We start from the raw sequence: 20,221 nt of genomic DNA, 5'->3' as shown, positions 1-20,221 counted from the left end.
ACCTTCATCACATGCTATTAATAGGGGTAAAAGCCCATCAGTCAAATATTTGACTAGGCATGGTTTATAGGGGTTTCAAAGACATATGAAAAGATAATGCCTGTGTCCATTAGCTAGTTACTTGGAAATGCAGTGTAGGTTAATTCAGCCTTTCTTTAAAGAGTAATGATTATCTTCATTAACAATATATAAGAGTTTTAAAGATAGTCTTCTGCACCTATCATCCCTTGTTAAGTTATGCCTTCTATATCTCAGTATTTACCCTGTATCATATATTGCTCATTTTAAATACGGTAATATTGAGATTCTGTCATGTCAACAGATCTGCCTTTCAGGCTGTTCTAGGCACCCTGTTTTCTAGTCCTTAGTCAGCTCAGCTATCACAGGAATCGATTAGAATATTGTTTGCGTAAAGACTGTGGAGCTGAGTCTTGGAAAAGGTAGCAGCTTCACAGTAAAGGACCGTAACTTACCCTGACAAACCTTAAGTCTGAAACCAGGCTTTTGTGTGAAAGCCCGGGTGCATAAGAGGTTAGATCTGTCCCATCATTATCCCCAACAGCTGTACCTTGTTCAAATTTAAATTGCTGAAGTAATTGTTAATCACAGGAGTAGCCCAGTTTTTTTATCTGAACATGACATGCATGGTGCTAATAAGTAATACAATATAATTTGAATATTTTAAGTAGGAGCAGGGATGTAAAAGAAAATGTTCTTGTTAAATGACAGTGACCTTTGTTCAGTGCCCGAAGTATTTAATTCAGTGGTATCAACTACTTAACAAAACCCCATGCTCAGGAGCAATTGTTGTAATATAAAGTCCTAAATTAAAAACATGCATTAACTGATGTTTCCAAATTCACCACTGCCATTTTATTTTCCTTTTGGATAAGCAAACCAAGCTTAAAATTATGCGTAAGATCCAGAGAGGCTACTTTGGCATCTAAAATGGGGTTTAGAGTGAGTTCAAGGCATAAGTCCAAGAAAGGCATCCAGAAAGCTAACACTTGCTGGCCACAAAGCTCTTAGGTGCTTAGATTAGCTGGTGGCTGCGCATTGTGCTGAATATTCCCTGGATCTCACCTGAGCGTGAGCTCTACAGAAGAAATCACGTGGAGCAGTTAGAGGCCCTCGGTCCTGGCTGGGTTACAGCTCCCAGCTAAGCTTGTTTGCAGGCCCCAGACAGGATGGAGCCGGGCACCGCAGACGGGTCCTGCTGCTGACAGGCAGCCTCCAGTCCCACGTTCATTCCCTTCTCTTCCTCCTGGCCCGCTCTGTTCTGAAGTGTGAGGACCGCTTTGCCTAGGGGGATTCATATCCGCACCTTCTGCTGTTGGCATCTTCCCACCCGAACAAGGAGGAGGGTGAGGAACGGCCGGTGGGGTGAGATGCTGGATCTCTCGTGGCAGAAGGGCAGGAGAGCGTGGGCAGGGGCTGCCTGCACCCAGGGGAGGGCAGGTGGCAGAGGGGGGCAAAGCCAAGCCCTAGTCCTGCATTTAGACCTTTGGCCGACCTGTTCTTGCAGAGGTGAAGACCGCGGTTTTAAATCAGCCCCTGTATGGAAGGCAGCATCTTACAGCTCAGCCTTGCAGTGCCGTGCCTGTTGTAAGCACCGGCACTAAGCCCTTCGTATTTTGGAGGTGTTTTGTAAGAATAAGCTAATTTATCCTCATGTCACCTCTATGAGAAAGGTAAATAGTCTCTGAAGTTTGGAAACAGCCTCTTTACTTATCTCACAAACTCCTTGCATCTGGCTGCAGATTTCCAAAGGACACACTCCAGGGTCTGAACAAGTCCAAAAACCTGGTATTGGGCCCTGTATAAACAAGAACCCTTGAAAGGCGCAGTTGCATGTTTCAGCTCCCCAGGTCTCCCCAAAATGAGGGGAGGGGTCGAGCTGAAAGAAAGTAAATAAAGCAGCTGGAAAAGCTGTTCAGGAAAAAAAAAAAAAAAAGACCCTATTAGCATGAAAAAACTCTGACCACTCAGCCATCCCTGAACACCTTCTTCAAACTATTGAGCTTTTCAGCATCTTCTGAAGGTCAGCACAATATTTCAGAATAAAAGCTGTGGCTGACGGACCCTCGCTGAGGGACATCTGCCAAAAACCAGGAGCTGAGGCTGCTCCAGATCAGCCACTCTGCTGATTGCAGCTGTGACACTGTTGCCTCTGGTGAGAGCCAGGATGTCAGATAGGCTGGTCCCAGGCCATTTCGGGATTTATGAACACCAATACCGTAAAGTCCTTGGAAGCAGATCATGAATCACAGGTTCACAGCAAGGCAGCAGTCACGCCAATGAGCCATCATTAACTCAGTTTCTAAACTGAGTGAAAGTAGGGCATCAGTTAAAGTGCATTGCAATAACATAAACTTGCAGTGACAAAAGCAAGGTCAGCATTAAAAAGAAAAGGTCATAACCTCCTAACCAAACACAGATGGGAAATAAGCACTATCCTTGACATTGTTCCTGTTTGATTATCAAAAAGCTGCTGTGAAGCTAAGTAGACCATCAGGTTATTAACGTTGGTATCAGATAAAGGATGTGTTCTGCTAAGCTAAGGCGTAAATATAGAGTTCATTACTTTCACTAGCCACTTTACAAACATAGCCAATTCAGTTTTACTCGTAGCTGTTCTGAGGGTTTGCACCATGTTTTTACTTGGGGCAAAGACCACCGAGTTAGTTTTGCATAGAGGCAGTTTGTGTTTGGTGGGGCACGTTATCTCAAACACAGCATTACACAATCACGGTTGTGCTGCCTGTGGAGCCAGCTTGGGAATAGAAGGAGTGCAGTCTATTTGCCAGCACTAAATATAATACATGAGGAGAAATCGTAGTATCAGCTCAACAGGCTGTGCGAGGCCAGGCTGGTTCAGCAGCCTCACAAAAGCTCCTAGATGCAGGGAGGGGGCTTGGAGGCAACCTAAAAGCCCCTGTGCAGTGCCAGCACAGGTCCACAAGCAGAGGTTTTTCCTGGTTTCTCCTTGATGTGGGTAAGCCACCCCCAGCAGGCTGAGTGAGGGAAAGCTGATGGTCTCATGCCAGCCCTTGGGCGAGCTCCCCAAATCTGGCAGCCCAGCTTACTCTTATAGATGCGCTGATCTCGCTTTGACCCTGCACAAAGTTTGACTGTGACACCTTGGCGTGACAAGATGTGTATCAAGCAAGGCATCAGCAACCTGTTGGAAATCCTTGACCCTAGGTTTTGTCACAAATTTGCCTCGTGGCCCTTGAAGACACATTGACTGAAAAGGGTGAAGTCATGGTACCCAGTGGCATGCTTTATGTGTGCCTGCGAAGCAGAAGAGCCTGACACCATCCTGCCAGCTCTTCAGAGAAAAGAACGGAGCCAGCATAATTTCTTTTGCTTGGTATCCTAGGTATTTCTGCCACACCTTGAAGGAATTGAGGGACTTGTTGAGTTTTAGTTGTTGTTATTGTACCTATTATATCTATTATGACAGCAAAACAGAATTTGATAATTTAGTGTGCATGTAGATCCTTCGGTACAGTTCTCATATAATATACTTTATCATCACTATCTATTAATGTACAGATTATTTTTTTTTTCTTTTTAAAGAGATTAGTATTTGGCTGTGAAGAGTTACTGTCTCAGGGACTCCTAAGAACCATTAGCACCAAATGACAATTAAACTGCAGGAAATGCCCTGCATCAAGATCATTCATAATTGCTGGTAGAACATTTAGATCAAATCTGTATGCTGTCTTGGTTACTCCTGGCTATCTGCCTTTTAATCTTTTTCATTTTATGACCCATGCCATTCCTTTAATTATCACAGTATGGAAGGCTGTTAGCTTTACAAGACAGGAAAAGCTTCCAAAATCTGCTCTGCATTTCAATACAAGAATTCAGGTAGATAGATGTTATAACCATAAAGCATAAAGTAGAAAAATCTAAGTGCTGAGAGTAGTTAAGGGAATTGAGCTAAAACTGTGCTTGCAGCCAGATTTGCCAACTTGGCTCTTCACGAAAGGAGGAACTGCATTCCAAGGAAATTACACTGTCCCCATTCTGTACAAGACAACCACAAAATGCTCAGACTCATGCAAAAAGTTGATTAACAGGATCAGCTCGGAAATACAAGAAAACTGCTTTCTCCTACTGTAAGGTGTTTTTACCACACCAAAAACGGCTTGCATCTTTACCTGAGCTTGTGTGACTTCCTCAGTGAACCAGGGCATATGTCTCAACTGGCTAGAGTCAATAAAGGTCTTTGCTTTGCATATATGGCGAAAATATGTTAAGAAATTAATTAGTCTGTCCAAACATGGAAGATCGGTAGTGGAACCCAAGTACCTCCGTATTCAGTAACTTAAAATCGAAAACCGACGCTGTCCTTTGTTATTGGTCACGACGTGTACCGTAACAAGCATAACATGTTATTCTACCCCACACAGAGCTCCTTTTCTACATGGACTGAACACTTGGACTGAATAAGATGTTCACATGTCAGTTGTCAGGCTGAATTATTTGCTGCAGATACCAAGCTTAAGTCTGTGCTAGAACTGAATTTATTTTACTACCAGTGTGAAAAGCCACAACAGCACCACAGGTATTTTCTTACTGAAGCTCCACAATTGCTGACTTGCGTTTCAGATGGGGTGGATCAATAGTGTTGTGTTGTTCAAAGTTTACTTTCTATTTTTGTGCTATTGCTAAACAATATAATAATTCTAAAAAATCCCCCCATCCAGATGTGGAAAGCTGTCCTCCTGTATTTTCAAGATCTAAATTAACCTGAAAATACAAGCATGAACAAACAACGAAGGACCTACCTTATTGTGGGTATTTCCTCCCTGTTTTTCAATTACTCTTTGTATATTTTGAACTTCTTTTCTAGTTCCTATTCTTTGCAGAATTGATTCCTCAGCCCTTAGAATGAGTACCGCTTCCACACATGTGAAATTCCCTGAATCCCAACAAATGCTGTATACCACCTTTTAAATTAGTCTTTTTGAGCAATGTGTAGCTCTTGAAATATATCAGCAAGTGTTTGCTGAGGTTCGTTATGAAAGAACCTGTAGTGCCATTGTAGCCCATCACAACAAAAAATGATTAAATAAATCCAGTTGTGACACAGACCCAAGACATGAGTTGGCTTTAGGATGTTAAGATCTGAACCAAGTTTCAAAGAAAATGCTCTACACTTTATTGCACTGCAGGACACCGACAAAAAAGAAATAATGCTAAATGAGTATAAGAATAACATTTTCTCCGCTGCAAAGGCTAGATTAGTGTTCTTGTGTTTTAATGGCAGTTAAAAATAAACTGGCAGAGAACAAAAATGCTTCTATTGATAGCTGTGGTGAATTACAGTGGTACTTTGGACCCAGTAATGGACCATGTATATTAAAGAGTATATTTTATGCAGGGAGAATTTAGATTCTTTTTTTGTGTGTTTGAATATTGTAGGAAAAGGCTCACAGATTAGTTGAACATGCTAATGAAAGCAATTTCTTCTGACACACATGACTGCACTGAATATGTAGAGGATTTAGTTAATGGTAGATCCTCCAGCAATTGCCTAGGCTGTGCTCTGCCCACCAGTTCCTCAGCATCAGCTAGCTGCATGCACGTGCACCTCTTGGAGTACCATAGAAACCTCCCAGCACTGTTATGAATAAATTTATGAACTAAATCACCACTACGAAGTCCTGTGACTCTATGCACTGGGAAAATGCATCATGATAGTGTACGTACTACACTGTAGAAGAATTGCGTTCCCACCTTGGTCAGGATGAGTAACCTAAACTAGAGTTGAAATAGTGCTGAAGACAAGGGAATGTGGATTTTCACTCAGATTAGCCATTTGAATTCAACTCGGAGTTCATTTGTGTGTTTGTTATTGACTTATTCCCTCAAATTTCCTTGTTCTGTCCATTATTTTGACTCAAGGTAGCTAATTCAGGTTAGCAATTCTGACTTAAGAACATTTTTAATCTGTGGACATAGAAAATAGGTTAACCTCTTGAAGTGTTTTATGTACAACCAATCTTGTCTACAGACGCAATCGGTTAATTCAAAAGTCTTACGAAGACACGTCCGCTGCGGGCTTAGACTGTTGAAGCTGGTGCCAGCACTGTGACAGATTTGCAACAACAAATTAAAGTTGGATGGATGGAGCTGTTATCACCTCCCCGTCTCATTTGTCTGTCCTGTTAAATGATGCTGCTGTCTCCATGGCAGGGCCTCTGATCCGCAGGGAATCAGGTCTTGAACTGGCACAGATTTCGGTCCAGGATAGCAAAGCAAACTGAAATGTCGGGAGCAGTTATCACTAGAGTTATCCTGTATACATTCGCCACCAGAAGTTTGTCAGAGCCCAAAGTAACAAGATGTACTGCCCTACTGGGAAAAATACAAAACTGTACTATCAAATATTTCCTTAAAGAGGGGAAAAGGCTACCATTTGCTGAAAATAGAGTTTTTGAAATATGAATTGATGTGGCTCTGCTGTTACCTAACCTGAAATGATCAGAGGACTAAATGTGTTCTTGTACAAACATGCTTTATATAGGATACGCATTTCCTTTTCTGTAATAAAGCAAGGAAAAATGAGATGCATGAAACAACCTACAAAACACTTTCATGTCAGCGTGTTGTCTTAGCTTGTGCAGATCTGAGGAGTCCTTTGTGATCAGAGTTAAATTTGACCTGAGTTGTTGAAATGGGAGCTAGGAAAACAAGCATGACCATGTTTTCTGGCTCCCTTGCATATGTCAGCTTGAACATGATTCCACAGTACGGCCAGGCCTGACTTGTTGGTACAGTGGCAAACAGTGTGAAGGAGAGACATGACGTTCAATATTTAAAAATTATCACCCAGGCTGTAATTAGAGAGAATGAAACTTGTAGGAAAAAGATTGCCATTGGGAAGCTGTTAATGGTACACAAACACTCAAGACAAAGCCTGGTGCGAACCATTGGACATAGAACTTGAGGTTGCCAAGCACACTAATACGACACCTCATTACTAGCCACTTGCAATGGTTGACCAAAATCCATTTTCTCATCAGCTATACAAGCTACTGTCTGCTGAGGGATGGAAGAATGAGTACATCACGACACAGGCTTTGAAAATATCTCTTACAAAAGGAATAATCCATCCACGACTATTGCTTGCTGATAGCTATTGCAGGCCAAAGCTTACAAGTCTTCTGTAGACACATGAAAGACACACTGACACACAAGTCACGAGAAGGTCACAAAAGAATGAACAGCATCCATCATTCAAACCAAGTAGAGAAACAAAGGGATTACTTGTTTTCCTTCTGCAAGTGATAGACAGCAGCTAGTTCTTTGGCCTGGACTCAGAAAGTGTATCTGTAGCCTAAGTATTTTGGTTCTAATTCAGCAAAACTCTTCAAGTGCTTAAATTCAACTGAAGTTACATTTGAGTGTGTGCTAAGGAGAACTGGGACTACTGGACCTTTGACAAGAGCTGAGACTGAAATTTTAATTCTCCAGTTTCTCTGCTTCTTCAGGTTGTGTTCAAGTGAAGTGTGTTTGCAGTGACCTGGTGTGGCGGTTACAGAAAAGCAGCTCTGTGTTGGAGGTTGCAGCAGTGGAATAAAGACCCTGGATCAAATGCAGATAAAAAGAGGCACTGAATGTCACGGGAGTCTCACCGAGGCACAGTGAAGTTTATATGATGTGAGGACTGTGAAGAAACAAATACCCAAGAAAAGGAGTTGCACATTGTACTCTTCGCATAACTCCTGTGTTCTCCCAAGGCTATAAACGTCTCACAGTAGAGCATGTGCCTTCTGATTTCAGGGACCATGAGGAAAGATTCACTGTGTCTTGGAGACATGCATTGTGGGGAACCATCCTCCCCAGAGCTGCCCATAAATCTGAGCCTGATCTTCCCATAGGTGGGAATCAGCAGATTTCTGTCTTGGAGAATGCTTAAAACACCTCAAAAGCATCCAAAGGAAGACACAATGATGGAGCTCAAATATGAGAGCAAAGATTACTTGTTTTCCTTTTATTGCTCATATTTTCCTTCCTGTAGTGGTGAAATACAGTACCTATTATTCCTGGCATTCTTTGCGTTACACTGAATCCCGCCCTTGCTCTTGCTGTTAAGCTTTTTGATTCCAATCTCACTTGCTAAAGGAGTTTAAGGAGGAATCTTCTGTCTCCAGAGCACAGATTCAAACCAGTGCTGTTTCACCAAGTGTAGGCAGAGTAGCCAATCCAAGGATACTGGCCTCACATCCCAAGATGTGATTTAAGGCAAAGAATAATTAGTCAGACAATATTTATGGCTCTAAATCGCTCTGCAGTGCACACTGGTGTTTACTGTTGGGACAGCTAGGGATTCTTTTTTTTGGACACTGGAGGAATGGGGAGGATTGTAAACTGAAGACTGGGAGGCATAGTGGGTGGGAAATCAATTTGGAAACTTATTAAAACAAGAACATAGCACAGAATATACTGCAACAAAGTAGGTGCCTGCCAAGTAACCTTGCATCTTTTTTTCCCATGTTGGTGCTTGATCAGCCTCATCCTCATCTGCTGTCTCACCTATTGCTTTCTCTCTCCACTGCAGTGCCACCTCTGTTAGATGGGTTTAAACTCCTTGCAGTAAACAATATACCTGCCTCCGCATTGTGTCAGAAATAGAGCACTTTTGGAATTTTCTGCTTAATCTGGTATTTGTCGGAACATGTTGACTCGTCAGAAGTAAATCTGCAGGAATGTGTCAGTTTTAGCAGTTTCTGGGGTGGAAGTGCTGGCTGAAAGGAGACCGATAGACCAGTCTCCCACTCCTCCCGTTGTGGGGACCTTTGCACTGGCGAGGCGGGGATGTGAACACGGTTGTTCTTGGATCAGGTGGGACTGCTGGGTGTTTCCACAAACTTCGAAAACTCTTGGTTTCATCCCAGCACAGATCAGGAAAAATTCTGTAATAGGTTTCAGAGGATGACAAAACTGTTTCCTGCCCTATACGATATAGAAGTCAGTGCTCTGTGTACTGGGGCTATTTTCTAATTATAGCGGTGCCTTTGCTCTTTCTTCTTTTCTTTTTCTTTTAACCTTGAACCATATTTGATTTGTTTCCATGATTCTTTTATCACTAATTAATATCAGAAAATGTTGTTGATTTGAAGGAAGATCTTAATTTCTCAATACCAGAAGCGTAACTTGTTCTTACTAGCTAATACTTGCAAATAGCCTCTGTTTCTGATTTTTATCCCCAGCTCTCGATCATTATTATTATAGATAGCATGGAGGAAGAACAATTCTTTGTTTCCAAAACCTATTATTTTGTGTAATTAATGAGGTAAGCCACAAAAAGAGTTCAGTGGATGCTGAAATAAAATGTCACAAGAAATGCAGGAGAATTATTGATGGATTATTTTAACCAATCTAGTCAAAACACTGAAGTTACACATGTCTGAAACAGCTCTGGTCTATAGTAATCTTTTCATTTTGCTTAAAGTCTTAATGAAATAAAAAGTCAACACAGATTCCTATTTTTAGTTTGCAGTTTTCAAGGTTGTCTATTTTAAATCCTATCAGTGGTCATAAGCATTTCTCAGTTAGCAACAATTGCTTAACTATAGCCAAGCTGTAAGTATTTTCCCAAAGTATGTGATCATATTGCTGTTAGAATGCATAATTGTTTTCTCCATGAAGAAGCTAAATTTGGCTTAACAACTGTGTCATGACATTAACAGAAAATGTCTGGTGTGACAGGGCATAGTGTGGACACTGCACTGAAACGTTCATAACCACAGTTCATTTAATTGATCTTCTGAGGGGGTGAAATATCGTACTAGTCATCTGCCTTTGGTTTTTCAAGCCACATCAAACAATTGTGTGGAGAAGTAAAAAAAAGGAAAGTGCTAGGTTGTTTCATCAGTTAATGGCTGTAGGTCACTCGATCCCCCTTTGTTTACAATACAGTGATATGCCTGTATCTTGTAAAGGTTCACCAGAGTGACTTACTGCTGTGGTACAAGGCCTAAAATAAAACTTGCACATGCCAGGCACCACATGATGCATAAAATATTCTAACAATATATTACAAAACCTTGTCAACACTAGGGGAAATGACTATTCCAAGAAGAGCTGGCTGAAAAAAACATTCCTTTTTTCCGAACTGGGCCCTTATGAAAGGCAGTGGTTTGGGGATCTGAAGGGAGAGAGAGAGAGAGAGGGGTTTCTTCCTTTGGTCTGGTGGAGAAAAGGCTCTTCCTTGGTTAATCAGAAATGTCAACAGAATGAAAGAGAAGCCCACTTCCAGCTCAGATCTTGACATTATTTCATATTTTTCTATTTCTCATTTTTGAGCAGCTGCGCTAAGAACCAGCTCAGCCCCTTGAGAAACTTGCCAAATATATCTACACACTGAAGTGCTATAACTGTTTTGCGTGCAGTTGTGTCCTGAGTGTCCTGAGCAGATTTGCTTTCACCTACCTGTGCACCATCTTCTAAACTGTATCAGTCAGTTGATTTAATGCTGATGTGGAAGTGGTTGTCTCTGCTGCTGCTGTACAACACACTGAGGGGTCCTGCAAAATTAATCGTAAGAAAATCTTGCTGTGAGTTGTTCTAAAAGCAGTGAAATGGGTACCCACGAAGAACAGTCATCATAGCAGTTGCTAGCACAGACTATTAATGACACTAAGCAAGATTACGACACTTCTTAGACTGAAATAGTTCAGCTAATACATGCAGCCTAGAAACGGATTTCTGTTGACTGATAAACTGATGTTTAAGTATATGAAATATAACCAGTCTTTCCTTTAAATATATTTTGACAGATTAAATCTCTGACAATGAAGTCTCTTACTGCATATCCTTCTGGGTTTATCGTATTCCTGTTTGCCTTGCTGCAGAGGAGCCATGGACAATGCAAAGAAGCAGCTAAAAAATCAGAGATGAATTTGAATGTAAAATACGATCTTCCTAACTTCATCGCAGAAACACCAATTCAGAATGTAGTTTTATACAAGCATCATGTTTATATTGGAGCAGTCAACAAGATTTATGTACTAAATGAAACTCTCCAGAACATTTCCGTGTACAAGACCGGGCCCATTTTGGAGAACCCTAACTGCGCGCCGTGCGAAGACTGCAGAGATAAAGCCAATTTATCTAACAGCGTATGGAAGGATAATGTCAACCTGGCACTGCTCTTAGAAACTTACTATGATGATCAGCTCATCAGCTGTGGTAGTGTGTCCGGAGGCATCTGCCACCGTCACATCATTCACCCTGACAACCCTGCTGACATCGAAAGCGAGGTACACTGCATGTATTCACCCCGGGTGGACGGAGAAGCAGATAATTGTCCTGACTGTGTTGTAAGCACTTTAGGAACCAAAGTTTTGGTGACTGAAAAGGACAGGTTTGTTAACTTCTTTGTTGGAAATACTGTGACATCTACATTTCAACCTCCCCATGTGCTGCATTCAATATCAGTTAGAAGGTTAAAAGAAACACAGGATGGTTTTGAATTTCTCACAGATCAGTCTTACATAGATATCCTCCCTCAGTTCCGTGACTCGTATCCCGTTAGGTATGTCCATGCCTTTGAAAATGATCACTTTGTCTATTTTCTGACTGTCCAGAGAGAATCACTTGACTCCCAAGCTTTTCACACTAGAATTATCCGCTTCTGCACTTTAGACTCAGAGATGCGTTCTTACATGGAAATGCCTCTTGAATGTATTTTTACCGAAAAGCGGAGAAAGAGATCCATCCGAAAGGAGGTATTCAACATTTTGCAGGCTGCCTACGTAAGCAAGCCAGGTGCAGCTCTAGCCCACGAAATGGGCCTTGGGTTGAACGATGATATCCTCTATGGTGTTTTTGCACAAAGCAAACCAGACTCTTCTGAACCAACCAACAGATCTGCAGTCTGTGCCGTCTCCGTGCGAACCATCAATGAGTTCTTCAACAAGATTGTTGACAAGCAGAACATGAAATGTCTCCAGCACTTTTATGGGAAAGAGAGCAAATACTGCTTGAACAGGGTAAGTGACAATTAATTTGTTACATTTTGGGACTCTCATTCTGTCTTTGCCTACTCCATTGCCAGGTAGCCGTCCCCTCAGTTTCAGTTACAAAATCATTTGATTATTTCAGATCACTTCGCATTGCTCATGATTCGTGTCTCTAAGAATTAGTTCCTGTAAGTTGAGTATGAAAATCGCTGAGGTCCTTAAGGTGTTAAAAAAGTATTAGTGGAACGGGGGAAAATTTATTTTTTAAAAAAAATTGTAAGTAATTATTTTTCTTGAGAGACTGGGATGCAGATAAATGGAACATTTAGACAGTTATTTCTTTTAATATTTCAAAAAAGTATTCATTAACATTTGTAGCCATGTGTACTGAGGAGTCCCTGAAAATATCACTCATATTTAAACTATGTTAATGCTGAATCACAGCCCTCCTTAGAAAAAAATGAAAGAGCTGGTTTGGAACATGCCATGAAGAGCCAGATTGTAATACAGTTACTCATGCCTGATACAGAAACGGCCCCACTGAAAGCAGTTTCCTTAATGAAAGAAGTGTCTGTGAGAAGTGTGTTTGAATGCGGATACCAGTAGTCTCGGATGGGAGGGTTGCCTTTCTGTACACCATGTGTTCAGGTGCTGCTCTCCCACCGTCTGAAATATTGTGACTGAAGGAAACACAGAAGTTATTTTTTCCCGTCTGGCTGGTGTTAGCTCTTCTAAAGGAAATACAGCATCTGGGAATCAGGTATTTTTGACATTTATTTTGAAACATGAAATGCTAGAGCTTTGAATTGTACCTGCTTATGCAGCAGGGCTTTAAATATCCTCTCTGGGAGGCATATTTTCCCCTCAAATACAGGAAGGTTAGAGCTGCCCTGTACCAGAGGTCAGTGCCAGAGCTGTGGTGATGGGGCTGTGCTCAGCCTCGCAAGCCAAGATGAGGCCTGTGTCAGGATTGAGCAATGGCTCAACCTGCATTTGGAGACAGGTGGGATCTATCATGGCCCATCATCGGCATGGCTCGGGGTAAGGATGGGGGAACTGCAGGCCTTCGTCACCCCAGTACCACCAGAGTCCTCCTCAGCGTGGCCACCCACACAGGGCATCAGGATGGGGTGCTGGCACATGCCCTGGTTGAAGGTGGGAGCCTCTTGCATGTAAGAGAAGGAGCTACTTGTCACTGTCAGGGCTGACGCGGGGTGGTCTGGGGAGAAGCATCCGTTAACAGAGCTGCTATGGCTTCTCCCCCGTAGTGGGAATGTGCTCAGAGGTGGGGTCTGACCTAGCCTGAGCACCATCACAGCGGCCTCGGCGTTCAGGGGACAACTGCTTATCGCAGGTGCTGAACACAGATGTAGGCATTGCCAGTGGGTGCTGATACAGCAGCCACAACAGACATAGCATTTTATTCCCTTTTTTTGCAGGGAAAGGCAATTTTCAGGAACTAAAAGCAAGTTAGCAGACATTCAGCACAGTAACTTCTTATCTTTCTTCACTATGCTATTGCTGTCCTAATTTTTCATTTCAGGTCTTAATATCCTTCCACCCCCCACCCCCCACCCCCCCACCCCCCCCCCCAATTTTTCAGTTCGTTTTTAACAATTAACATTGTTCTTCTCTGACAGCACTTTTTTTCCTTTTTCCTGGGGTGTTTTATTTGTGAGTGACTGTCTTTAAAGTTTATGGCCTTTAACTTACCTCATTCTGTACTTGCCTATAAACCCATTTCATAAGGTGATCTTTTCATAGCAAAGTATACCATTAAAATATTGACAGAATAATTTGCCACTTTTCACATGCTGGGAAGTACTTTCCTGTTTCAAAAGCTTCTCCAGAGTCTGCTGCTGCTTTGCATATCAGACCTGAATGCCTTATACTGCAGACGGTTTATTATAGTTGCCCATTTGCAAGAAATGTCGTCAGAACTCTGATTTCTGCTACATTAAATTGATAAAGGGAAAAATGTTTCTGTGATTTCTTTTAATGGCATAAAGGCAGTCAGAAATTTTTGTCCTGGTTGTTTGCTTAACACTGAAATATCAAGACTTCAGCCTTGCCATTCAGTTTCCTTTGCTTTAATCCAGAGAGCTCATTAAGGCTCCACTAAAAGTGTCCTGTAAATTTTTTCAGATTTCAATTGCATCCTTTCTACGCCTGCTTTTCTCAGGTGTGTGAAATAGACCTGCAAGGTTGGAAGGAGAAGGAAGGGAAGGAACAGGCAGAAGAAGGAAAGCAGGTTATTTCTTATGCTTGTGTCAGGAATATCAGATCTGGTATTCCTTGATTTTGCTGGAGATAAAATAGTCATAACAAAAGGAGTCCCACACCCCTCAACTGTTCTTAGGCCCTTTTTTGTACATTATAAAAATGTACATGAAGGCATAACCCATTTTTCCCCTTCTGTAAGTCACCTTCAACTTAAAAGAAAGCTTTTATAAACTGTGAGAGTTTGTCACAGTTTATTTTGGCAGAATTCAAAACTTGCATTTTGTAATGTAGCCAAGATGATCCTTCTCTTTGATGTTGAGAGAATGAAACCACAGACCACTGATGCAAGTGAAAGGCACTGACCACTGTGCGATTAAGTCATAGGACAGTGAAAACAGTACAGCAGTGAATATGGTATACCACTAACTGCAACATTAAAAAGAAAAATGAGCCTTTAGCAGTGTTTGCAAGGGAGTGCTATCTGATAATTTACAGTTAGAGTCTGATTGATGAATGCCATTTCATGGTATCAAAAGAAGTCCCACAAGACAATTGCACATGATTTTGTTGGACTTTGGGTAGTCTATCTTTTTAAGTGGCTGTCCCTCAGGACTGTTTAGTTGGAGGCTGCTAAAGGCAGAATTAGACCAACATAAACCAGAATGTAACATCCAAAACACTTCCTCAACTTAGTCTTCTCGGATTTTAACCGTTTTTAAAAAAAATGTTCAACTCATCTTGATGTGTTTGCCAAAATTTATTCTTTTTTAGCCTTGTTTCCTAAAGGAATGAAGTTTATGTGGTCATGCTATTGCATACCTGTCTTTCTGTTTGTTGTCCTGACAACCTCAACAATAAGAAACCTCAAGGATGTGAATCCAGGTGCGAAGCCAGGTGTAAATCCAGGGATATATCCAGTATACGCTCAGGCTATGGAAACCAATGAAATTTAAGGAGCCCCTTTATAAACATCAGAAGGACTCACGGGGACCGAAGCTGGTATTGCTTACCCAAGGGAAAATGCTCTGTCAGAGCTCAGCTGGACAGCTAAGTCAACCAACCACAAGATATAAATCCAGACACAACTCTGCTTCACTTCCCCCAGTGCTCATGGAAAACTTTATAAAATCAAAATAAAAAAATTCCAGTTGTGTTTCAGTGAAGTACATATTAAGCCAAAGCTTGGGGTCATTGAAGTCAGGGTTAGGAAAAATAGATCTGGTGGCACATCTGATTGATTCAGAGCTACCTCAGTGGAACTATGACCAGCTAGCACTTCCCAATAATTTTCTTCAGTGAAAAGCTGGCTGTCACTTCAATGACAGCAAGGAGGAAACTGGCTTTGAATTAAAAGAAAAATTTGGAGTCATAGTAAAGGGTTTTATTGCCCAAGTCAGGACAAAGATACCTGAAAGGTAGCTGCTGTGGAAAGTTTTGAATCACTGTTTAGGAATATCCTCACCCACAACAAAGAGAAAACTGGATGTAGACTTTTAGCAGAGTTTATTTGGTCACAGTTAGTCACTATGACCCCTAGTGTGGTTCTCCTCAAAGCAGAGGAGTACTTAGATGAGGAGACAAATGCTGCTTACTTCATTTGCAGACACAGTCCAGTAGTGTGCACTTCTATCATGGATTAAATGAGATTCTCCAAGTGAGGAAGACGGGTTGAGTTTAGCCTTGACAATCTCAACTATTCATTTCAATTGTCATTAGTTAGATCATGATCTTACGGGCTTTGTTTAGCCTTTCTGTGTCTCTTACGTGCTAAACAGTCATGGGCCCAGTTGTCCTCTGATACCTAATTTCAATCACTATTGGCTTCCATGAAAAAGCACCTGTAAAAATGAAATCCAAATTCAGCTCTGTGAAGATCCTGTGGCTCTGTTTCTTCTACACGTAAGCTCCGGTGAAAACCTAAAGTACTCCATTCACCTTACAGGAAAAGAGAAACCACAGACAGGCTTTTGCCACCGTGTCCCAACAAGTGTCCTAAAGCAAGACAAACTGTTCACAAGTCCTGTCAAATGAAAGGCACAAACAGCTGGAAGAACGTGAAATGAAAATAGAAGATCACCAAAACAAAAGATAAAAGTGACAGTAAAATAAACACATGGTGATGCTTCTTTATTACCATTACACAAATGATAGATGAGTAAAATCGGGTTATGCTTATATTGTAATGGAAGAAAATAATTGCTGCTTTCTATCAGGAAACCACAAAGGCACTTATTGATCTGTCATCCTAAGGGTATGTCTAGGAATATTTAATAAAATAAATAGAGACAAATAACTTTTTCGAGGCCCTGTAACCGTACTATCCCACACCATTTAGCTTAAAAGTTTTTGGCAGGTTTAAAAATAACACCACATCTCTCTCATTAGGAAGGGTTGATGTGGTTTATTTAGATAATCTCACAGCGTGGAGATGTTTTTTATATTGTGAGTAGAATGTGCCTGAATATTTTCCCTAAAAGTCAGGAACCAGAATCCGTCAAATTGGTTCAGTCACTTATTCCTCTGGAAATGTTATATCAAATGGCATACAGCACCCTGCCTGGGCACAAAGCCTGCTCCCACCCGTACAGATTTTGTGCAAGCTTCTCTGTGGGGTTTTGATGTCTCAGAAGGATAAATGAAGAGGGACTGGGTGATGGGCAATATGCACTGAAACCCTTTAAAACAGGCTTAAACCATAGTAGTAGGGTGACAGGCTGCATCCACATTCCTGTTCTGTGCTTACTGCCTGTCTGCTGAAAGCCCAGGTGGTACCCCAAGGGTCCCTGTTGTGCCCTGTACGGTGGAGTGCGAGGCAGGGTGTGCTTACCACCCAGCTCCCCTCCACCATTAGGTATGTGGCCATCTACCCACCTGGCCATGCAAGACCTGACTGGGGCAAATAGCATGGCATAAGGGGTTGCAGGAAGAGTCTGAACTCCAGTTAAGCTGCATATGACGGGAGCATGGGTATGGAGATGGGTATGAGTAGAGATACGGGTACGTGTAGGTGGTATGGTATAAGCATCGGTATGGGTATGGGTGTCATCTCAGGGTGGGGCAGATTCCACAGGCTCTTCTGTCCCTGGGACCAGCCACGTGGGGACCGGCACAAGGGAGTTCCCAAGAGAAAAGGCAAGGCAAGAAAAAAGGCAGGTGAGGGAGTTTCTTTGGAAAGTGCCACACCACCCTGAGTGGTAGGTATCTTTGCAGCTATGAAATTTGGGGACCAACCTGTTAGTCCCCGAGTGCTGCAAAAACTAGTTTTCCTCCTCCTGATGTCCTGTTAGGGGCCTGTCTCTGCCTCCCAGTGCTGCTACTGAGTGTTTTATCATCTTCTTGATGAAAGCAGGATTTCTCTGTGAAAAAGTGGTATCTGTTAAACTCCCGTTTTCTGCAAAGGGCACTACTTTATCAGCCAGAGTTACTAATAATGTTCCATTTCCAGACTTTTAAATCAAATTCTTCCACTGAAGGCAGGGTTCCCTATTGGTTATTAGTGTGGAAGAGAGACTCTGCTGCTTTTCTCTGGAATCGTGCAGAAATCATTTCAGGCAGAAAGTGATTTTTATCTTTCTAACACGGATATCTTGTCATGTGGTTTTTATGTCTCAGAGTTTCTGAAGGCACTTAAATATCTCTAAAGACCAGAACTGGACTAAGAATAATTTCCTTATGATGTGTAACCTTGCAAATGCAAAAACCTTTATAATCCCACAAGAAAAGATATCCAAAATGCAGACGAGTAGGTATGTAACATTAAGGGCACTCACTAGAGATGTGTAATATTCAGATCTAAGCCTCTTTTCCTGAGTTCAGACCAAATTTTAAGGCTCTGTTGCCCTAGATTAAGTTCCTGTCTAGTCTGCTGATGGCTGTTCTGCAATGGGACCATGTCAGCCCCTCCTGAAAGATCTGCTTGGATTTCTTTATAAACAATTCCATGTTCTGGAGGAAGAGAAGCTGATTCTGCAGTGCAGATCTAAGTCCTGAATTCATCCCACCTGACTTTGGTAGGTAGTTGAAACATCTAAGTCAACAATTTTCCTCAGCTTCTGCTGCCAAACGATGGAGAGACATAAATCCCGACAAAGCAGACATCTGCCTTTCAGCTCACTCAGCACCAACCTTACCTCAGCAGTTTCTCTACTTACTCTACTTGTTCTGACTCAGGACCACGAATTGCCATCATTATTACTCACTGAAACAACAGTAGGTAATTATTATCCAGGAGAGTGTTGTGTTACTCAAACTTTCTAGGTGGCATGTGGGTTCCTGATCTCAGACAGTTTTTGCATCGAAGTGGAATTACTCTTCATTTCCAAACCTACAAGTAAAACCAGAGGAAAATCCCCCAGTAAAAAAAAAAAAAAAATACTACTAAGGAAGAAGATCTGTGGCATAAATGGTTCAGAAAGGAAGTGTAGGTCACAAAGAAATGTTACTTGCACTGTCTGTGGAGTGGGTGAAAACAATGAAATGTTAAGGAGGAATGATCTTGGGGGAAGTGATAATGAGATCGTCATTTTCTTAAGGCAGATGTTACCCTGCTTTTATACACAGCCTGTGGAAATTAGAGCAAATTGCATGATTTTCTCTTTCTTTCTGGACTCCTTTCTATCCCACATATCTCTTGCACCACTGTTTTGGCTAGACATGCAGTTGTTGTGCAATGTTATCTTGGAATAAGTCTCCGCACTCAGCATTATCTCAGGATAACTGGCTGACTTGGAATTCAGTTTTTCTATTTCATCACAGCTTCCATGTAAATAAGGACTTCTATGAAAAATGCACCTGAATGTGAAAAATACACAACAAATGTACAGCAAAACTGCTTTTATCAACACAGTATCTCTGATGCATTATTTTATTTCTTCAAAATGTGTAATTAGTCAACACCTCTCCTTTGATAATCTGTATACTGAGTTAAATGTTAAATTAATATAAAGGAAATCAGCAAAATACAAAGATTACTTAGGTCCATTTTATCTGCTGAATCAATAGAATTTACTTAGTGCTAATGCACTAACCAGATTATGAGAACTAATGCAGCACTGTTCAATGACAAAAGCAAATAACTCTTTGAATGATCTTGACAACAGAACATGTAATCATCGTAATTTCTATTAACTAATTACATTTAACATGGATGTCTTTTTATCTGTTACCTTAAGTGGAGCACCAATACAGTAACTTCCTTCACCCCTCTCATTTTAGCAGTGAAGTGGATCAAAACAACAAGTATTAAGAGTTAGTGGCATGAAACTGTGTAAAATTTTACATCAATAGAGTTCTTTGAAGGATTTCTCTTCCTCTAGGGGTTATAAAAATTTGTGTAATCTTTCTGTTGACTTCAGTGAGTTCTAAATCAAGTCCTTGAAGTTGAAAGTGTAGCTTAAAGGTAATTAATCCTGCAGTATTTCCCTCTAAATTGTTCCTTATTTTGCAACAGGTAGTATTTTGATAGTTGTTTTCCTGTGTAACTCGGACCACCTCCAGGCAGTAGGTAGCAGCACACAGTAGTGGCCACTGCGTAGTTAGGATTGCTTGTTTCCATGTTAAAGGACTGTTTTCTGTTGCTTGCTTTTTCTTCAAGTCTCCTAGTTCACAGTTGAGATTTGAAAAGGGAACATACTTCTTCTGTGTTTTCTAAAAAAAACCCCTTTCATTTGCTTTCAAATACATGACAAATAATTGGGAAGAGGAGGAAGGAAGAAGAAGGAAACAATCCTTTGTTTAAAACAAAAAGAGGAAAAAACTCTTTTACCATTTAGAGTAAAGCTTCAGCAGAAATTCTTAGAAACAGGAGAACCCAGTCCCCTGCCCCAGGTGTGTTCAGTTCTCCATAAACACTGGGCCAAGTTCACAGCACCTGCACCCTCGAGGTGTCTTTCACTGGTCAAGAAGAAACCAGAAGCGCAGTGGAGCTGCTTCTATGGGAATAGTGTAGCACATAAATTTGTGTCCACTGGCAAAATTGAGCTGTTCCATTTATTACTCATTTTTCCCTGCCTTAG

General features: G+C 41.4%; 1 protein-coding gene across 3 annotated transcripts in view; it reads left to right on the top strand.

The window, feature by feature from the left end:
* MET (MET proto-oncogene, receptor tyrosine kinase) overlaps positions 1 to 20,221 on the top strand; it is a 90,980-nt gene that overhangs the window by 9,373 nt on the left and 61,386 nt on the right. For all 3 annotated transcript variants that reach the window (XM_056340647.1, XM_056340646.1, XM_056340648.1), the window contains exon 2: positions 10,800 to 12,014. In XM_056340647.1, the coding sequence (XP_056196622.1) occupies positions 10,815 to 12,014 (1,200 nt within the window). In that variant the 5' untranslated portion in view covers positions 10,800 to 10,814. The remainder of the gene's footprint in view (positions 1 to 10,799; positions 12,015 to 20,221) is intronic.

Source organism: Falco biarmicus, chromosome 5, assembly GCF_023638135.1.
Source record: "Falco biarmicus isolate bFalBia1 chromosome 5, bFalBia1.pri, whole genome shotgun sequence".
Lineage (NCBI taxonomy): Eukaryota > Metazoa > Chordata > Aves > Falconiformes > Falconidae > Falco > Falco biarmicus.
The sequence above is the reverse complement of the archived record's forward strand: the minus strand, read 5'-3'. Positions and strand labels throughout refer to the sequence as shown.